Here is a 19,178-nt window from a genome sequence, read left to right as displayed (position 1 = left end):
TGCGGTCTTCCGTGGTGCATCGACAATCTAAAGTCCGGCATAGAGCGACCCCAACCACGACCATGCTGCTCCACAGTAAAGATCGGAAAATTTGACATTCCCTACCAGTGTTCGCCATAACCCACATAGTTTCTGCATCGTTGGCTGAGGTAGATTGGATCCTGTAGATCTCCATCTAGTGGCGCGATGGAAACTTCCCCATCCATCTCCAAGCGAGGGATTGGTAGTGTGGTTTCAAGCGCCGCGCCTAATCCCGACTTGTGTGGCCATGATTCAAAGACCAAGCCACGATGCGGCGCACATAGATTGAGGGTCTCAGTGGTCGTCGTCCTGCGACCAGGGCATCCAAACCAATCTGCTGGGCCTTGCTGGACGTGAGGCGCAATTGTTGTCGATGGGCCAAAAGTAGGCCGTTGATCAAACATTGTCATCTTGTTTGTTTCTGACAGCTTTATGCCTCTTTCTTTGACAGGTGAGACTGCTCTTTACAGGTCATGGTTGTTTATGCCGCAGTTCTTGTTGTTCAGGCTGAAGTGGTCTTGTAATTGGTGGTGCGTGGGTGGTGTTTCTTATGCGTGCTATATCTGACATCTCGAAACAGACCCTCGGGTGGTACGAGTCGAGGACGAAACGTTGGGGAACTGGACGCTGTGTTCAAGGCACTACGGCAAGGGCGCACGTCGTGAAGACGCTTCTGCCAGTACTCGGGGTGTGTGGCTACTGCATGGGACGTAGTTATGCACACAGACGCGGTACAATGTGCAGCGTGAAGATTCGTCTGTTCCCAGTCACCGGGTGTGTAACGCCATCAGTTCGTACGAGTCCCCTTAATAAACATTGAAACGCCCCATTCGGATATGTGGCTCTGGGTGTTTAGTTTCCGGATGGTGGACGGCTTGACACATTGCGGAGAGAGACCATTGTGTCGCGTCAAACTATGCACTCTCGACGGTGGCGACTGGATGCAGAGAGAGGAAAAGCCGTTGCGGTGCCGAGTGGCTCAGGCATTGACGCGTTCATAGGACGCCACGGCTCTGCTGGCGGTCGTGCATGATCTTTGGACGCGCAGACGGGCCCCTTGGCCGTGCGGACTGTTGTCTGGATTTTCTTGCGTTGAGTGCAGGTTCATGCATCATGTGGGGATTGGCCCTGGGCGCTTGCCTGGTTTGGGTTGTGACGCAGGCCCACGCTGTTTCAGAAGCGGACAGCCAATCAAGCTTGAGTCGGCTAAGGCTGCTCCTTCCCTCTGTGTCAGTCAAACTACCAACGCGGCAGGGGCGAGTGTTTGCATTCAATTTCCGCATCTCCCATTTCAGCAGCTCGGGAGCCGGGGAACGGTATTGTGCGACTCACACCGGATTGGTGCGCCCAAATATATCAATGTTGGCCGTGCAATACAATGTTGGCTATTGGCTAGTCGTAGCTCTACCACGAACAATCTCCCGAGGCGCCCCAATCGTGCGTCGAGGGTCCCTAGGGCCCGCCCTACCCCTGGTTAGCGATTTGATGCAGACCGTCGCGGCTTGGCTACCGGCGCGCAGTAGTGAATTGGGCCTGGTAGCTCGCGGGAACAAGCCCACAGCCAAGCCGTTTCACATGCGGAGGCTCCAACGATGAGCTTGGTGGTTATGGCCTGGACACTTGCGAAGCGAGTACATGAGGCCGTCTCGTCCGCCTGGGCAGGTTCCCATCACTCCTTCCCAACGGTCTTGGTCCTTCTTTGCTCCTACAACCCCACATTCACTTTCCATTCATTAGGAGTGCTCTGTCTCTCTCTTCAACACTCACTTTTTTCGTCCCTCACTCACTTTGCTTCCCTTCACCACCCTCCCTTTCTTCTTTTCGCGTGCTGGCACGTCTTGGCCGATACGCCTTCCTCCTCAGACACGTCCTGCCTGATACACGACTCCGTCGCACCTGCACGTTGATGTGAGTACCCTAGCTTTTGCCAACCCAAGGCTGCCGCACATTGTGTGCCTGCCCTACCCCAATCTGCCATATACCTCGACCCCACACAGCGCTATTATAGCCCTTTTGTATGCTTGTCTCAAAAGGCGTAGCCCCAACACCGCTTATGTTCACGGTTATAAACCGACAAAGACGGTCGCTGGTCCACCACTTCACTAGTCGTTTGTTCACAGCAGGCCTGTCACTGACTTGCACTCCGTAGCGTTCCTTCCACATTCATTGCCAGTGACTACCAGGCTCGCCCCACCTTCGTTTCTACTCCTCCAACAACTTTTTACCGGACCGGATCCTTACCGTAATCAACATGAAGTCTTTCTTCGCTATCGCCGTCGGGCTCCTAGCCGCCAGTGCCTCCGCACTTGAGATTGGTTCTGATGGCTTTATCAACAAGTACACTCTCCCCGCAAACCACTCCACGGAGACGAAGGAGTACATCGTCACTTGGTGGCGTAACGACACGGAAGCCAGGCAGATCGAGGACTATGTGGACCTCCTGCAGCTCAGCAAGACGGACAGTGTTCAGGCTGAATCTTCAGAGGGTGTCAACCCCAAGTGGGCCGTTATCATAATGTGCGCCGAGCACGCTAAGATCTTCGCCGACATGGCAGAGATCAACGTCGTCGAAGAGAAGGCCGACGTTAAGTCCTTCGCGGAACAACAAGGCGCTCCCTGGGGTCTGCAGCGAGTCTCGAGCGCAGCCGGCGCTAAGGGATCCCCTCAGGACCAAGATTTTGTCTACTCTTTCGACGATTCAGCCCTCGGTGCCGGAGTCGATATTTATGTCATTGACACTGGTGTGCGCACTTCCCACGCTGTGTTCACCGGACGCGCTTCTGAAGGTTTCACCGCTACTGGTTCTTTCGTTGACGGTGATGGTCACGGCACTCACGTTGCTGGTACTGCCGGTGGCGCTAAGTTCGGTGTTGCTCAAGGCGCCAACATCATCGAAGTCAAGGTTCTTGGAGACGACGGCTCTGGTGCGTCTTCTGACACCATCAAGGGTATGGACTGGGTCATTGCGAACCACAACAAGCGCAAGGCACAGCCAGGCTTCGTTGGCTCCATCATGAGCATGTCCTGGGGTCTTCAGGGTACCGCCAACTCAGTCGATGAGATTATCCAAGGTGCTTCAGACGCTGGCATTCACGTCTCAGTTGCCGCTGGTAACGACGGTGTTGACGCTTGCGGCAGCACTCCTGCTCACCTTGGCGGCAAGAACTCCAACGTCGTCACTGTCGGCTCTGTCAACATCGATAACGAGATCTCCACCTTCTCCAACATCGGTCAGTGCGTAGACATCTACGCTCCCGGTGAGCAGATTCTCAGCTCATGGGCCACTGGCGACGCTGTCATCAACTTCCTCTCTGGTACCTCCATGGCTTGCCCTCACGTCACTGGTGTCATGGCCACTCTCATGACCAAAGATGTTGCTGGACTTGGTCAGAACCCTGCTGCGCTCAAGGCCAAGCTCCTCGAGACTGCCCGCCAGGGTGACGTCAAGGGTAACACTGCAGGAAGCGCAAACCTACTCCTCAGCAACGGTGTTGATGGCAACGTTGCCAGGCGTCTTACCAAGAACTATGTCGTGCCAGACCACAGCGGTCTGAACGGTAGCCCAGCTGCCCGCGCCGCCGCTGCCGTCATCGCTAAGGACATCACCCTCGACAAGCGCTTCCAGCTTCACTCCCGGGAAGCCAAGCTTCGATTCTAGAGCAAGCAAGAGAGCATCACATGAGAGCATAGCGATTGCATGATACCCCTCATCGTTGGTACTTCTTGAGAAAAGTTACCGCGGCATTTCTGTCTCATCTTTGGGCTCTTCTAGCTGCCCCATAATAATCCAATGTACCTGCTTCAGCACGGACTGGTCTCTTTTTTTGTCATCAAGTGGGGAGTGTGTCGGATCTTAATTTCGCTGTCAATACTTTTATTCATCGCATTGACCGGCTGGGGTGAAGAAGGGCATTGGGTATTGGCTGTGTACGAAGTGATCCTGCTATGAACGATCTCATGCGCAGCCGCACCGGTGGGCTTCTAGCAGTATGTACTACATAGACGAATCTAGTCATTGTACATACCAACTTTTGCAGCTTTTCCAACTTTGCATCTGACAAATCTGTGAAGAATAGCACATGTGGCTCTGACTACCATGATCTAACATGGTACTTCGCGCTCATCGCGCGGACAACGACAAGCGCACTTTAGCATTACAAGGCGACTCGTGTCGATGCCTGTAGACATTGACTCCACAGCCATCTGAAGCATTTATGCACCGCCACTCTGCCAAGGTGGCGGAAAGCGTTACAGGCTGCAGATAAAATGCTCGCCTACCAGGCCGCCTGTCTGACATCCCCGATGCTGGACGTTGATCATACGGCAGATTCTGATAGTGTCTTGGCCAAGTCAGTGCGGCAAATGCAAGCGATGTTGGTCCATGCGGCTGTGTGCAACCTTGCGGTCAATCAGACAGTCGCTTACTTAGAGAGTCGAAAGACGGGAGCGAACGTGGCCCAGACAATTCCGAAGTTTTTCTGGAAGCATATATAGAGCGCTCTCTGAAACATCAGTGACCAGCAAAATCGGGTCGAGATCGAGCGACTTCTAGATCAGGCCCAGGGTGTCTCAAAGTGGACTAGCGCATCATTTGAGGGCGGGCGGTACCTACCCACCTCTCGCAACTCCTTGTGACCACATCCAACCTGTCTACAACATCACAGTCTTGATTTGAACACAACCATAGATGTCTCAGCTCTGAATAGAGAGGGATTCACTCCTCCGTTCCGTTTTCCGTATCAACCTTGGAACATGCCATGTCGATGGTCTGACTTTCTCCCGATCTGGCGACGTCGCAACGGCCCGAAATGGCTAGTGGAGTCCTGCCCATTTCGAGTGCGCTTGTCCATCGCAACTCGACTGTTCATGCGGCAAGTAGGTCTCTCAGGTGAATTATCACGCCTATTCGTGATGTGGTTCTCGGAGATCCTGAAGATGGCACAGCTGCGCCTGAGTGTACATGCACGTTAGCGCCGACATCGCGCTTGCAGTCTTCTAGGCGCCGAGCTTCCTCAAAAACACCATGCCAAGCATTCCCGGATAACGTGGAGAGCTAAAAATGGTGCATCAGTTACGAGCTCGGGTCTCAACGCCCAGTGTGTCGAGATCCAGGCGCCAGGAACATCATTCGTCGTTTCCTCGATATCCGTTATTCGTTGCACCGCTCGCCAAGCATCGTAGATCAACTGTGCCACCTTCAGGTTGAGCGATGAAGATGCTTTACTGCGCTTTGTAGCAGACTTCATAGTATTAAAGAGATGATGCTTCCCGCTGTATAGAATTCCGAGCAAGCACATCTACTCGTAATCTTCATTAGCGATTGTTAACGAGCCATGTCTTTTGAGCTAGATTCGCGATATGTTAAGACAGGTGCATGGTAGGCATCTCGATTGTAGCGCTTCGTGTCGTCTCTCGATAGTTACTGACAGGACACTATAGGACAAATGTGGATGGCGGGCCCATTCTAGGAAGAACAATCACAACCGATACTCAGACCGGTAACCTCGTAGTTGCCTTACTAGCCATACTTTCAACACTCGGTAAGGTAATCAGCCCAACTACCAAATTCAAGTTCTGATAGTGACAGGTACCGCACACCTGTGGCATCTGATCGCTTTCGCGATCCATCAAATCCGAGCCAATGGCCAGGAAGCAGATCCACTCTTCAGACAGCAACAAGCGTTACTGCGAACGCTCCCAACACCCAGCTCTGTAGTTGCGGAAGCACTAAAGCTATGGTGGGCTTGGAGAAGAAAAGCAGACCGGCCTTTCCTTCGATCAGTGTTCTTGGTACTCATTGCGGTTGTTTTCACGACTATGACAATCGCAGCCTCAGTGTTCTCCTCGCTCATAGTCGATACTGGAGCTATTGAGGTACTGGTCGACTCCCCCTTCTGTGGAAGCACGAACCTCATCGGAACGGCATGGCGGACACATGCGAACGAACTCGATATAATTGCTCCAGCGTATACACAGGACTGTTACAGTAACGGATCACTTCCTGTGACGTGTAACGTCTTCACGAAGCCCAATGTCCCACTCACAGTCGAAGATGTGCCTTGTCCATTCAACGATACCATGTGCGATACCGACGCCGTTCGTGTCGATTCTGGCCTGGTAGACGTAGGCAAAGCCTTCGGTTTAAACTTGCCCGCCAAGGATCGCGTTACCTTTCGAAAGAAGATCGAATGCACTGTCTTACCGGTTGACGGATACTACGATGTCATTGACCTGAAAGACATGCCCATTTGGAAACCGAACTTCCGGGAGATATTTCCAGGCGAACAAGTTGCAGCTATCTTCTATGGACCCACACCCCCTCTTGATACTGGCGAGAGCTTCCTTGCCTATCTGGTCTCGTCCAACGTTAGTGGCAATCCAAAAGTTCCGCGGTAAGTCATCGCAACAACACGCCGATCATGCTGCTTACTAACCCATCTATCAAAGAGGCGGCATGTTTTATGCCGGACCAAATAACACAATCCTTCCTACCTGGTTTCCGAAAGACAGCTTCTACCCTTTAAGTGCTGAAGGACCAGAAGGAGATGTATTCTGGAAGCCCTTCTTGCCAAACTCTCTCGAGTTCGAGGAACCTGTCGACGACCCCCTATACTCAGCACATAAAGAAGTGAAGAAGGTCGATGCAGCCAATGGTGAACCCTTCTCGCAATATCTAGCGGATCATCCGATCAAGGGTGTGGGGTGTACGCAGCATGTGAGCGAACCATTCAAACCTATGAGGAAGCTATTGCTAACGATCGCTCAGCTCCAATATTGCCATGCCAGAGACGGTCAAGATGATTGGTGTACCCCATTTGAAGGTGTTCCCTACCACACGTTCCGCGACTTCGATTTCCCAGAAGCGAACAGCGTTCAACGAGCGGTGCTGCAACTAATCGTCAAAGCGGTCTGGCTACATGCTACCGTCAACGTCATGTCGTGTAAAGTAACCACCATGATGTCTCGAGGAGATTTTGATATTCCGTCCGTACCCAATGGTTTCTGGAAACAAGAAGTATTGGGATGGGAACAAGAGATCTGGGCGGCCATGCAAATCCAGGTCTCACAGCATGCGAGTGGACCTCAATTCGGCAACCCGTTCAAAGACGACGTCTTTCTCAAACCAGAGACAGAAGGCGAAAAAGCTCTTTGTGGAGCTCAGAAGATGAGAAAGTCAGGTGGATTTGTGTAAGTACACTCACTTGCTTCCGCAGCACCCGAGATTCGTTCTAAGTCATGCTAGTAACATCAACGTCTTCGGTCTCTCATTCATCATAGCCTTCTCCGTCCTCGTCGCCATTATCGACATCACACTCCTCAAATTCCTTGTCTACCTCACCCGCTTCCGCCGCGCACTCGGTCCTCGCATCGCCCGCTGGACACAAGATGGAGTATGGCAACTGCAACGCCGAGCCTACGAAGGCGAAGGCCACCGAAATTGGACTGATCTGGAAAGCGAAATACCGCTCATGGAGAAGGGTCATAAGCTCAAGGATCTACCGATCATGTGGCGGCCTGGCAAGAGTCCGATGATGGCGCAGACGTCTTCGTTCGCTTCGACGAATTCGATAGGATCGGAGCAGCAGTCGGTAAGCGAGTTAGCGGCGGAGGACGTAGAAACCGCGCCGGTTGTCACTGAGCCGCGGAGGGGCTGGTTTAGCTTTGCGCGACGTTAATACTTGTGATTTGGTTGCAAGCGCCCGAGGTTTATCATGAGTTCATAGTCAATTTGAACATCTTCTAGCTAATTACTTAAAGATACTTCTCCCCAACCTTCGGTTTAGTTATAGGTTTCGATGAAAGTGAACAATGCTTTTCCCCTTCAAACATGTTACCCTCCGTGACGCCCCACTGCACAGGTCGCAAGTGCGCATCGACGTCGTCTGGTGGTGGATGACATGCCGCACTCATGACTAGACTACAGGATGCCGCAAATGGTATCCGAATCCTCATCTGTCTTCGCCCTATCCACGCCACGGATCCTACAAGGGCGTAAAAGCAGAGAATCAAAGTTATAAAGCTCATTGCCGAGAACCCGATTGCCGACTGAGAATCGTCCTGCATGATCTTTCCCTCCCGGTCATAAGCGTCGATACGGACAATGAAGATGCTCTGAGACAATAACCAATGTAAACCACCACTCACGGCAGCTAGAGGAAGGGACCAGCGATATGGCAGCTGGAGGATGTATTTCTCGCGTTGGTCCCCGACGGGACGAGTGACGCGTAGGCCTTTGCGCGAGACTGCCAAGTTGTTCCACTCCGCAGCTCCAGCCATAGCGGTACATTCGCTGTTGATAGCGAGATAAAAGTAGGAGAGCACTAACTGGGCGATATTGGCAAGCCACGCGTTCAGAAGTGTGGCCTGGGCGGACGTTTCAGTTTTGCGGAACACGGTAAGGTTTGAGGATCCCCATTTCGGACCTGTGAGTCCTATAGTCGAGAGTAGTATCACTAGACCGTAGAAGAGTGCACAGCCAATTGCATAGCTAGTACGATGTCAACCTCGCCTTTTTGACTTCACAGTATCAGGCGGACTTACATGGCATACGAGGTATATACTCGATCTCTGTCGAGGGCAGTGGAGTATTGACTGCGTCGCTTGGCCCAAAGGTTGCCACATTTACGGACTATAATCGCAAGTAGATCTTGATCTTCCTTTATGTCTGTGACAGCCCCAACTTTGGTGATGACTTCGTGTCTGGTTGATACACACATGCCCCTGGTCGTTGAGTCGGGATGCGCTAGAAACGAGGCTGCTCCGTCCCCGACCGTAACGATGTAGTCCAGATTTTCCATGAAAACCACCCACAACATCGTAAACAGCTTCATGACGTTACAGACGATCACAATCGCCATGAAGGTGAGGCTTAGCTCGATGCGACTGGATGTTTTGACGTGATACTCTGCAAAGCCATGGGCGCAACGAGCCCATACCTGGGTGTCTTTCTCCAAAGAGGTGGTGATATTCGAGTCGACCAGGATATAAGCCCATGTTCCGTTGATGATAGTCCAGTTGAGGATATTGTCGGGAATTATTTCGACGGGCCAGGATACGTTCGGGTTCCATCCTAATACAGGACCGCTGCTTGGCCAGCCATTCTCACCCAGTTCTGGAAAGTAAGACTCATTTCCACCAAAGTAGCCATCGATTGCAAGGTATAGGTCCCCATACTCATGGAAACTGCCGATCCATGAGTAGGCTCTATCTATACTGCCGTTGTCGAGCGTTACATTGCGATCGTCGTTGATGGCTGCTTCTGCCTGACGTGAAAAACTTTCGTACTCAGCAGAGTCTTTCAGCAACACGGAGATGTTCGCCATGTTGTCTGCACCGATGTAAAAGACTGCAGAGTTGTAGCTGGCACTCGTAAGTCAATAATCTGATTTGATCAAAAGCCGATAAGAACCTACAATAAGTGTATAGGTATCGAGGACAATACCATGATGACGCACAAAAACCTTCGTCGTTTTGGGATATAGCCGAAGTTATGAACGCTAAGGATACCGATATCCAGCCAATGTCGTGCAGAATGAGCTCGATCAATATCTCCTCTTGTTGGCGAACTCAATACCTGCATGGTATAGTTAGAAGCAGCTAGAAGAACTGTACTGAGCGCATTGATCACAATATGAATAGCGCTAGACCACCAAGACATGTCTTTGACGTTTCCAGTTGATAGCACGGTAAAGTTGTCCGCGAAGCCGTGTCGTAGTGAGCCGAATACCAGGATGCCTATGTTGCAGCAAAGAACAAGCGACGAAGCAAAGGAGCCTAACAGAACACCCATACGCCAACCATGAAACCGGCTGTTCGAAGAGATGTCTTTGAATCGGCGGCTGAGCCACTGAAACGGCCAGGTTATGTCACCAATGACTGGTAGTTTCCAGAAAGCTTTGACGACCCCGTTGATATGGTGCATTCTTTGTGTGGGCCGATCATCGTCCGCTTCTGAAGAGGATGAAGACGCAAAAGATGAAAATGAAGACCTGGCATTTTGGGTTTTGAGCAAGGTCTGAGTGTCTGGGCTGCCTGTCCGGTGTGATCTGTCTGCCTGTAAGCTCCTTCGGAATATGATCAAGGTATGAAATAACGCTTACGGATAATATGTCATTTCGGTTCCTTCATCGAACGCCTCTGCGCCAAAGGAACAGGGCCGTCTTTCGGGTTCAAAGTCTTGATCATGGTCTGGCAGATGTGATCTTGTCGATGATGAAGTTGACCAAGAGGGAGATGTCTGGGACAACGATAATCGACGCTCTGCTGACCCACAAGTAAAAGAGGCTATGTGGTGGCCTTGGAAAGGATCCATAACAGCTTAAAAGCCTTCGATTTTTTGCCTAGCAGTGTATTCCGGATTCCGCGAGGTTCAAGTATTGATACTATAATGACGTTGCCGCATTCAGCGTTTAGAGTAAAATGGGAGACAGAAACTGTGTTCGCTTTTTGACGTGGAACTCGAGCAAGTTTGCAATGGAGAAGGCTGAGAAGTAGCCTCTAATAAGTCCAAGACCCCCGCAAATTTCTTATCGAGAAGGCTGAAGCATGGCAAACTTGGAAGCATTGTGCTGCCCGAACTCGGCTTGGTGGTGGCTGTGATAGACCTCCAGTGCGGATGGGGGCTGATGAACGTGCGTGAAATCGAACCGATCTTCCCATGGTCAGATGGGTTCTTGCAGGGAGCTGAGGGCCTAGCTGTGGCCTCCCGGGATAATGCGTGACCGTAATAGGTGTGCCTGTGTGCAAGCATTTCTTCATGCATTCCGCCCTGGGGTTCACAGCTGTTAAAACCACGGGTTTTGACACAGGCTCCACCATGGTGATGTGCCAGAGAGCGAGAAAGTCGGAAAGTCTTGTTATTGCCATGAGCGGATCCCCATCTGGCGTGGTGACAGCCACTTCAGCCACTTCAGCCCTAGGGTAACGATAGACCAGGCTAGAAGCTAGCCTTGCTTATACACGGCAGGAGCCATGTTCGGTTCGCGATGAGTGTGGGTGCACGAACGTCGAAGCGAAACCCCTGTTCCCTGTTTGGTTGAGATCGTATTCATTGCCCGGCGTTGAAGGTGGCGACACTCGTGTTGTGGTCGAAAAGCTGATGTTGTCGTGCTGTGCGGGTGAGTATCGCACTTGCCGAGAACAACAGCCCCCACCATAACAACACAGTCAGACAGGGAAGGAGTACTCCACACGCCAGGACAGCTAGATCATCATCCACTGACAACAAGATTCTGGAGCACAACGTCAGCAAGCGCTTACACATGCTGATACAATAGACAAGAGATACAAATATGAACTTGAATGATTCGATTCTCAATCCTAAACGGCTTTCGCTCTTAACATGCTAAAACATGCAATCCATCATCCGATGTACATAGAATACAAAATACATCCCTCATTTCCTTTCCAAATTACCAATCCTCTAGTATGTACGCTTGAATGGTGGTACAGCCTTGCACTCAGCCTCGTCCAAAGTGGTACCAACGACCTTCCTGTAACCCAATTGAGTCTCGCCGTGTGGCTTCTTCTGCCACGACAATGTGTGCTTCATCCACTGGTCATCGTCACGGTCGGGGAAGTCCTCGCGGGCGTGAGCACCTCGTGACTCTTTACGGTTGGCGGCGGATTCGGCAGTCTGTACGGCGCAGGTGAGGAGGTTGCGTAGCTCAAGGGTCTCGACAAGGTCGGAGTTCCAGATCATGCTGCGGTCCTTGATACCAACGTTGGCGAAGTCGGCGTCGACGTCGTGGATCTTCTTGACACCCTCGTCGAGCGACTCCTGGGTTCGGAAGACGGCGACATCGGTCTGCATGACCTTCTGCATCTGGAGACGGACCTCGGCAGTCGACTTGGCGCCGTCAGATGTGCGGATCTGGTCGAGGACAGAGATGGAATCGGCACCGGCATCGGCGGAGACGGGGTCAGCCTTCTGGCCGGGGCTGAAGTTGTCGCGGATGGTGTGAGAGACAGCACGACCGAAAACGATAAGGTCGAGTAGGGAGTTGGCACCGAGACGGTTGGCTCCGTGGACAGAGACAGAGGCAGCCTCACCGCAAGCGAACAGACCTGGGACGACCTGGTCGTTACCCTGAGCGTCTTGGGTGATGACCTCACCAGTGTACTTGGTGGGGATACCACCCATGTTGTAGTGCACGGTAGGAAGAACAGGGATGGGCTGCTTGGTGACATCGACACCAGCGAAAATGGCGGCAGTCTCAGAGATACCAGGTAGACGCTCGTGAAGGACCTCGGCGGGGAGATGGCTGAGCTGGAGGTAGATGTGGTCCTTCTCCGGTCCGACACCACGGCCCTCACGGATTTCCAGGGTCATCGATCGGGATACGACATCGCGGGAGGCAAGATCCTTGGCAGTTGGTGCGTAACGCTCCATGAACCGTTCACCCTCGGAGTTGAGAAGGTAACCACCCTCTCCACGGGATCCTTCAGTGATCAAGCAACCGGCACCGTAGATACCAGTGGGGTGGAACTGGACGAATTCTAGATCCTGGTTGGGAAGACCTGCGCGAGCAACCATAGCCATACCGTCACCAGTACAGGTGTGGGCGGATGTGCAGCTGAAGTAGGCACGTCCGTAACCACCAGTGGCCAAGACGGTGTTCTTTGCGATGAATCGGTGGATGGTTCCGTCTTCCTGGTTGTATGCGACAACACCCTTGCAGACGCCGTCCTCCATGATCAGATCAGTGGCGAAGAACTCGATGAAGTACTTGGTGTTGTGTCGTAGCGATTGTCCGTAGAGAGTGTGGAGGAGAGCGTGACCAGTACGGTCGGCAGCAGCACAGCATCGGTATGCTTGGCCACCCTTGCCGTACTTCTGGGACTGTCCACCGAAAGCACGCTGGTAGCTGGATGATGTTAGTGCGCTGCACAAATTAGAGCTGGGCTAACCCTACATCTTGCCATCGTCGGTTCGCGAGAAGGGGCAGCCGTAGTTCTCAAGTTCGATGACGGATTGAGGCGCCTCTCTTGTCATGTAGTGAATAGCGTCTTGGTCACCAAGCCAATCTGATCCCTTGACTGTGTCGTACATATGCCACCGCCAGTCGTCCTCGTGCATGCTACACATATCCGTCAGCTGCTGTTATACCCATCGCGTGTTTGTCCAGTCCACCTACTTTCCGAGCGCGGCGTTGATACCACCCTGTGCTGCGACTGTGTGCGATCGAGTGGGGAAAAGCTTGGATATACAGGCTGTGTTGAAACCAGCTTCAGCGAGACCGAATGCCGCGCGGAGACCAGCTCCTCCAGCGCCGACAACAATGGCATCGTATTCGTGGTCGATGACGGGGTATTTGCTCGAGATGAAGCCTGACGCTTCCTTCGCCCTCAGGTTCTCGGTAGCGAATATGCGCTGCGCTGGCCGGGTGGAAGAGAAGGCTCGTGTAGTTGGGCGGAAGCTCCTCGCGAGCTATGAGGCGAACATTAGCCATTGAACAGTCAAGACTCGTAAGAAGACGTGGAAGATCCAAGGGCATTGTCCAGCACTGCGAGAGTGTCGTGTCGACATGCGACGTTCTGCCAACGCCATGTGGGATGTGGCACACGCCTCGGTGCGGCGGATGCCGGGCTTGTCGACCGTCGACTGCGACTGCGTGATGTGGGAGGGCTGTCAAAACTCACCTGGCTTGCAAGCTGCGTACGACGCATCCTGAGACAACTCATTTTGGCGGTAGCCGAAGAGCGGAGAGTATACGACGGGAGTGCGAAAGGTCCTGGTGGATTTGAAGTTGGAGGTCAATGATGGCAGTTGCGACCGACGGCGTTACTTACCAACTAAAATCGGAGCGCGCTAATTGGGTCGGTAGGCCTCGGCTGCATTGCCTCCCAAGTACCTGCCCTTCATTCCGGCTTTTCTTCTTGATGAACGTGATGCATCTTTGCCTCTATTGCAAGGTCACGTAGGCCATATAGGCTATCAACATAGAGGCTATTGATCTGATTGCACTTTGCGCTGCAAGAATCTTCGCGGTTATAGACATGATTCTAGCTAACAAACTCATCCCACGCAAAATCGTTACATGCTTGACAGCCAACTTTCGGCTTTGGACGTTCGGAACAATAATGGTACTTGCGAAGCACATGGCAACTGCTGTCACTTGGGCTGACTCATGCACCTTGTCTGGGCCGACAGTTGTTGCCGCTGGCGCTCAAGATGTCGAGCCTCATTCGTCGTCGTCATAGACCTTCTCACACGATCACAAGGCTGTTCCCCAGTCGTTGTACCAGGGAATTTTCTCCGCACGTTACGTTGCTAATATAGGTGTCGCTACTACCGTTAGTATACCATTCTTACTTACCCCAAGACCCTTTTTGTCAACCGCATCAACGTCTGAATTGCGCATATGCATACAAACTTCTTGAACCCTAGTGCACATGGGGTGACGCTCACAGTTCGACATTGTGTCGGCTTTATTATACCACCTCGTACAAGGGAAGAAAATCGACATGTACCCCCTAGAAGTCTACATTGCCGTAGGGAATATATATATTTCAACTTTTATATACTGATGTAGACGGCAGAGCACCTGTTCATAGTCGTTTCCATGTTTTTTATGCCTCACCGCATAGCGCAACATTTCGCTGGGCAGGACTCTCACTACCGAACCAAGTCGCACACGGACACGCACCGTGATTAAATTCCAGCGAGCGCCTCACACAAGAAAACTGAATAGGTCTGGAGCCTACATCAGCGTTAGATCTCCTACTTTGCATGTTTTCATGTTGATGTAGACTGCAGACCTGTTTAATCTTTTCCTAGGTTAACCAGCGAGTGCCTCTGGGACAGACGGTTTTCACGCATCACACATTGACAACACATGTTTGAATTGGGGAATCGTTGAATTTTTGTTCAATCGCTCATGACTGGCATCCATATAGTAAACCTATCCTCTGCGCCCAAGCCCGTGAGAAGAAAGCATGCACTCCGTAGCACCATCTCGAGACTTCTAAGACGAAGTCTGGAGGTCCTTCTTGAGGACACCCTCGTATTGCCTCTTCTCCGCCGGTGTCTGGTAAGCACCGTGACCGAACTTGGAAGAGGTGTCGATCCACTTGAGCTCGACCTTCTCCAGCGCCCTCCTGCTGGTGTGGGTGAACATGGACTTGCGCAGGGTCATGACGCGCTTCTTGACACCGGGGCAGTTACCCTTGAGGAGGAGGAAGTCGTTCTTGACCTCACCGTAGCGGACGAAGCCACCCATTCTGATATGTGTTAGTAGTGATCAACGACCAATGTGACATATGACTTACGGTGTGATGCGCTTCTTGGAGACGTCGAACTCGGTGGAGGCGTTGCCCTCATCCTCGCCCTTGCCGAGACGGTAGATCTTGTGGTTGACAGAGGTACGGTGGTGGTAACCCATCTGACCAGCACGGGCAACAGTCCATTGGACGTGGGCCGGGTGCCAGGCACCGATACAGGCGACCTTGCGGAGACCCTTGTGTGTCTTACGCGGGAGCTTCTTGGTGCCCCATCGGGAGGTGACACCGTTGTATCCGTGACCCTTGGTGACGGCGATAACGTCGATCATCTCGTTGTCCTCGAAGATGGAGCCGATCTCGATGGGCTTCTCGAACAGACCGTGGGCGTATGAGACCTTGTCGGCGATGCTGCCACCGTTGACCTGGATCTCCATGAGATGGGCCTTCTTCTGCTTGAGCGGGGTCTTGTGGATCTGGGTGTGGGCGAGAACGCGGATGACGGTGCAGTACTTCTTCATGCGCTCGAGCTCCTTGGTGATAGACTGGCCGTTCTCCTCGGAGTGCTTCTTGGCGTACTTGGTGAAGGCCTTCTTCTTGCTCTTGTACCAGTTGCGGTAGAAGCGGCGCTTGACCTCGTCGCTCAAGTGCTCAGCCCAGACGGTGGTGAGCGAGCGGAGACCACGGGGAGTCTCGATGTAGCCGACAAGACCGACAGCGATCATCTGCGGCCGTGTTAGTAGTGCGCCAAAATTGCTCGGAATGGGCTGTGCGTACGGGAGGAGTCTCGATGACGGTGCAGGCCTCGACAATCTCCTTCTTGTGCAGCTTGGCACCTGGTCGGTCGAGATCGCGGACGATTGTGGTCATACCGGCCTTGTAGCCCATGGCGGCCGTCAGGTGGACGGGCTTCTTGGGGTCATCCTTAGGGAAGCTGGCAATTGCAGTGAGCAGGCTGTCCGACAGTGGGCGGTGGTGACATGGAAATTTACCTCTTCACCTTACCCCGGTGACGGGCGGCGCGCTTTCGCGGCAAGAATGCCAGAGACCCGTGGCGGGGGGCTTCGAACTTCCTGTGTGACATGGTTCGATTCCTGTGGTTAGTTGGAGGAGTTGGAGGAGTCGTCAAGGAAAAGTCCTCTTGAATATTGAGGTTGACGGAGGAAAGTGCGAGCGGACGGCGCTAGTACAAGTTAGCGCGGCTTCCGACCTTGCTTGCCAAGACACGTCCACGGATCGCAGTTGCCCCACGTTAGAGGCAGTGAAGGTAGCAACAACACACTTGATCTCTGTAACGTGCGCTGTTGCTCCCTACGTCGTCGCCCGCCCTCGTCATTCCGCCGTCGACTCGATTCCGCCGGAGCTTCAACGATCAGCCCGCCCAACCGCCAACCCCGCCATCGGCCACGGCCAGCAGACACCGCTCCCACTACATCATTCCCAGCACTCACTCACCCACCACCCTCGACCTTGGCGGCGCTACCTCACCCGGGCCCCACGACAAGCTCAACAGCTCGCACACTGAACACCCATAGTACACTGCGTACGAACACGACAGAGCACTCGCTACCCTTGACCGCACGCCGCTGGTGTCCCGCAATCCTTGTCCAGAATCATGGTAGAAGCCGAAGGCAACCCCACGACGTGGAAATTCACCCAGTACGTACCGCATGCTACACATCTCCTTTAGGCCCCTCATCTCAGCTCGGTTGCTGCTGTGTTCGCCACAATCTCAAATCGCATTGGAAACGCCACTGACTGGAGCAGGTGCTTCGGCGACAAAGGCGATGTTGAAGACATAACCGAAGGTACGTACCGTTTCTTACCGTTGCGCTCTCTGTACATTCATTAATACCTGCATGCAATTGCTGACAGCGAGCGCAGCCGACATCATCTCAACCGTCGAGTTCGACCAGACGGGCAACTACCTTGCAACCGGTGACAAGGGCGGTCGTGTGGTTTTGTTCGAGAGGAACGAGACGGTATGCCCTTCTCTACTATGACCTCGCGCTGGTTCAAGACTGACAAGATGCAGAAAAAAACTTGCGAATACAAGTTCCACACCGAGTTCCAATCGCACGAGCCTGAATTCGATTACCTCAAATCTCTCGAGATCGAAGAGAAGATCAACAAGATCAAGTGGTGCCGCCGGCAAAACGCTTCACACTATCTGCTCTCCACAAATGACAAGACAATCAAGCTATGGAAGGTATTTGAAAAGTCGCTGAAAGTGGTGGCGGAGAACAACCTGTCACACGAGTTGACACCTGGAGGTGGGGTTGCTGGTGGAGGTGGTCCCGTCAGGAACCCGAATGCACAGTTCCGCAGCGCCACCGATCTGAAGCTCCCACGGCTCACACATCACGACACAGTTGTCGCCGCAGTACCGCGAAAGACGTATGCCAACGCACACGCCTACCACATCAACAGCATATCAGTCAACAGCGATGGCGAAACGTTCATTAGTAGCGATGATTTGCGAATCAACCTCTGGAACCTGAACATCCAAGACCAGAGCTTCAACATCGTCGACATCAAGCCCGCCAACATGGAGGAGCTGACGGAGGTCATCACCGCTGCCGAGTTCCACCCTATCAGCTGCAACTGGTTCATGTACGCAAGCTCTAAGGGCACCATCAAGCTGGCCGACATGCGCGAGAGTGCTCTATGCGACCAGCATGCAAAGCGTAAGCCGTCCGTCTTTCCGCCTCAGCTAATACTAACCTCGCTCTACAGAATTTGAGCAAGAAGAAGATCCATCTTCGCGATCGTTCTTCTCTGAGATCATCTCATCCATCTCCGACGTCCGGTTTTCACACGACGGAAGATACATTCTGTCACGCGACTACCTGACTGTCAAGATCTGGGACGTAAACATGGAAAAGACTCCGGTCAAGACCATCCCAATCCATGAACATCTCCGACCGAGGCTCTGCGACACCTACGAAAACGACAGCATTTTCGACAAGTTCGAGGTTGTTTTCTCTGGGGATGCGAAGAATGTCATGACTGGTAGCTACAACAACAACTTCATGATATACCCATCCGATAACGACAAAGACACCGAGGTAGTTTTGCAGGCCGACAAGTCTGCATTCAAGGCGAAGAAGGTTGGAATCCCAACACCCATGAACTCGTCGACAAGCCCGACAGGCAGCAACACAAGTAAGAAAGGTGGCTCGAGGGCCGGCAGCCCTGCTGCTGGTGCAGTTGGACAGGGCCAGCGCATGAGGAAGGAGACGGACGCAGATCAGATCGACTTCAACAAGAAGATCCTACACATGAGCTGGCATCCATTCGAAGACAGCATCGCTATAGCAGCAACAAACAACGTAAGCAGGCTTGTTCTCTTCACATGACCAAAATCTAACATCCTACAGCTTTTCGTCTTCTCCGCATTGTAGGGGTAGCCTTGGTTCGCGAACATCGCCACAAGATACATGTAAACAGGAGCATCAGCTTGTTGGGTTTCTGGTCATCTTTACTCTTCCATCTTCCTTTCAATGTTGGCAGCAGCCTGCCAGGCGGCGCTAGGATGATAGAACAGGAGCATTCTTGGCGAATCGGCGTGGGAATGCAGATGAGGAACGACGCAATGTGGTTTAACGATCGGGTAGCCGCAGAGCAGTGTAGATTGCAACACCACTATAATGACTCTGGGTGGTGCAGAGAAAGAACAAAAGAAACACTCATCAATAGGTCTTTGTCCCACCTCTGCGTGAAACAGCCCAGGACATATCGCAGATGCTAACAGACTGCGACAAGCACATGACAATTTCATATGTGCTTTGTAGTATCATGATGGACGTGAAGCACTCATATGCTCAAACTTGTTAACGTCTCTAGTAAATTGTACGCAAAGATGCCTGACGAGGCTCTGTTCTAGAAGTTTGCTGGATTCGGCAGTACCTAGGTTGATCCCGTTAGCGCCCGCCGTG

The 19,178-nt window shown here is 52.6% G+C and overlaps 5 protein-coding genes across 5 annotated transcripts; 3 read left to right on the top strand and 2 right to left on the bottom strand.

Annotated features, from left to right (window-relative positions):
• Window positions 1-2,272: 2,272 nt before the first annotated feature.
• On the top strand, window positions 2,273-3,679 carry J4E92_006582 (uncharacterized protein; the record flags this gene model as incomplete). Its single annotated transcript, XM_051497949.1, has 1 exon — window positions 2,273-3,679. One exon carries the CDS (start codon window positions 2,273-2,275, stop codon window positions 3,677-3,679), a length of 1,407 nt encoding a protein of 468 aa, XP_051351675.1.
• A 2,159-nt stretch (window positions 3,680-5,838) lies between these two features.
• On the top strand, window positions 5,839-7,697 carry J4E92_006581 (uncharacterized protein; the record flags this gene model as incomplete). The annotated part of the gene is made up of 4 exons (XM_051497948.1): window positions 5,839-6,413; window positions 6,469-6,736; window positions 6,788-7,209; window positions 7,265-7,697. 4 exons carry the CDS (start codon window positions 5,839-5,841, stop codon window positions 7,695-7,697), a joined length of 1,698 nt encoding a protein of 565 aa, XP_051351674.1.
• A 3,746-nt stretch (window positions 7,698-11,443) lies between these two features.
• Window positions 11,444-13,704, bottom strand: SDH1_2 (succinate dehydrogenase flavoprotein subunit; the record flags this gene model as incomplete). Its single annotated transcript, XM_051497947.1, has 4 exons — window positions 11,444-12,887; window positions 12,936-13,100; window positions 13,158-13,450; window positions 13,663-13,704. The coding sequence occupies 4 exons, from the start codon at window positions 13,702-13,704 to the stop codon at window positions 11,444-11,446; spliced, it is 1,944 nt and encodes a 647-aa protein (XP_051351673.1).
• A 1,283-nt stretch (window positions 13,705-14,987) lies between these two features.
• On the bottom strand, window positions 14,988-16,324 carry RPL3 (60S ribosomal protein L3; the record flags this gene model as incomplete). The annotated part of the gene is made up of 4 exons (XM_051497946.1): window positions 14,988-15,243; window positions 15,292-15,965; window positions 16,018-16,174; window positions 16,233-16,324. 4 exons carry the CDS (start codon window positions 16,322-16,324, stop codon window positions 14,988-14,990), a joined length of 1,179 nt encoding a protein of 392 aa, XP_051351672.1.
• Window positions 16,325-16,855: 531 nt separating this feature from the next.
• On the top strand, window positions 16,856-18,644 carry PAB1_1 (Protein phosphatase PP2A regulatory subunit B; the record flags this gene model as incomplete). The annotated part of the gene is made up of 6 exons (XM_051497945.1): window positions 16,856-16,899; window positions 17,008-17,048; window positions 17,125-17,222; window positions 17,276-17,927; window positions 17,977-18,572; window positions 18,621-18,644. The coding sequence occupies 6 exons, from the start codon at window positions 16,856-16,858 to the stop codon at window positions 18,642-18,644; spliced, it is 1,455 nt and encodes a 484-aa protein (XP_051351671.1).
• Between the last annotated feature and the right edge of the window lie 534 nt (window positions 18,645-19,178).

The sequence above is a fragment of the Alternaria infectoria genome, assembly GCF_024043175.1.
Source record: "Alternaria infectoria strain BMP 0036 chromosome Unknown scaffold_10, whole genome shotgun sequence".
Taxonomy (NCBI): Eukaryota; Fungi; Ascomycota; class Dothideomycetes; order Pleosporales; family Pleosporaceae; genus Alternaria; species Alternaria infectoria.
The sequence above is the reverse complement of the archived record's forward strand: the minus strand, read 5'-3'. Positions and strand labels throughout refer to the sequence as shown.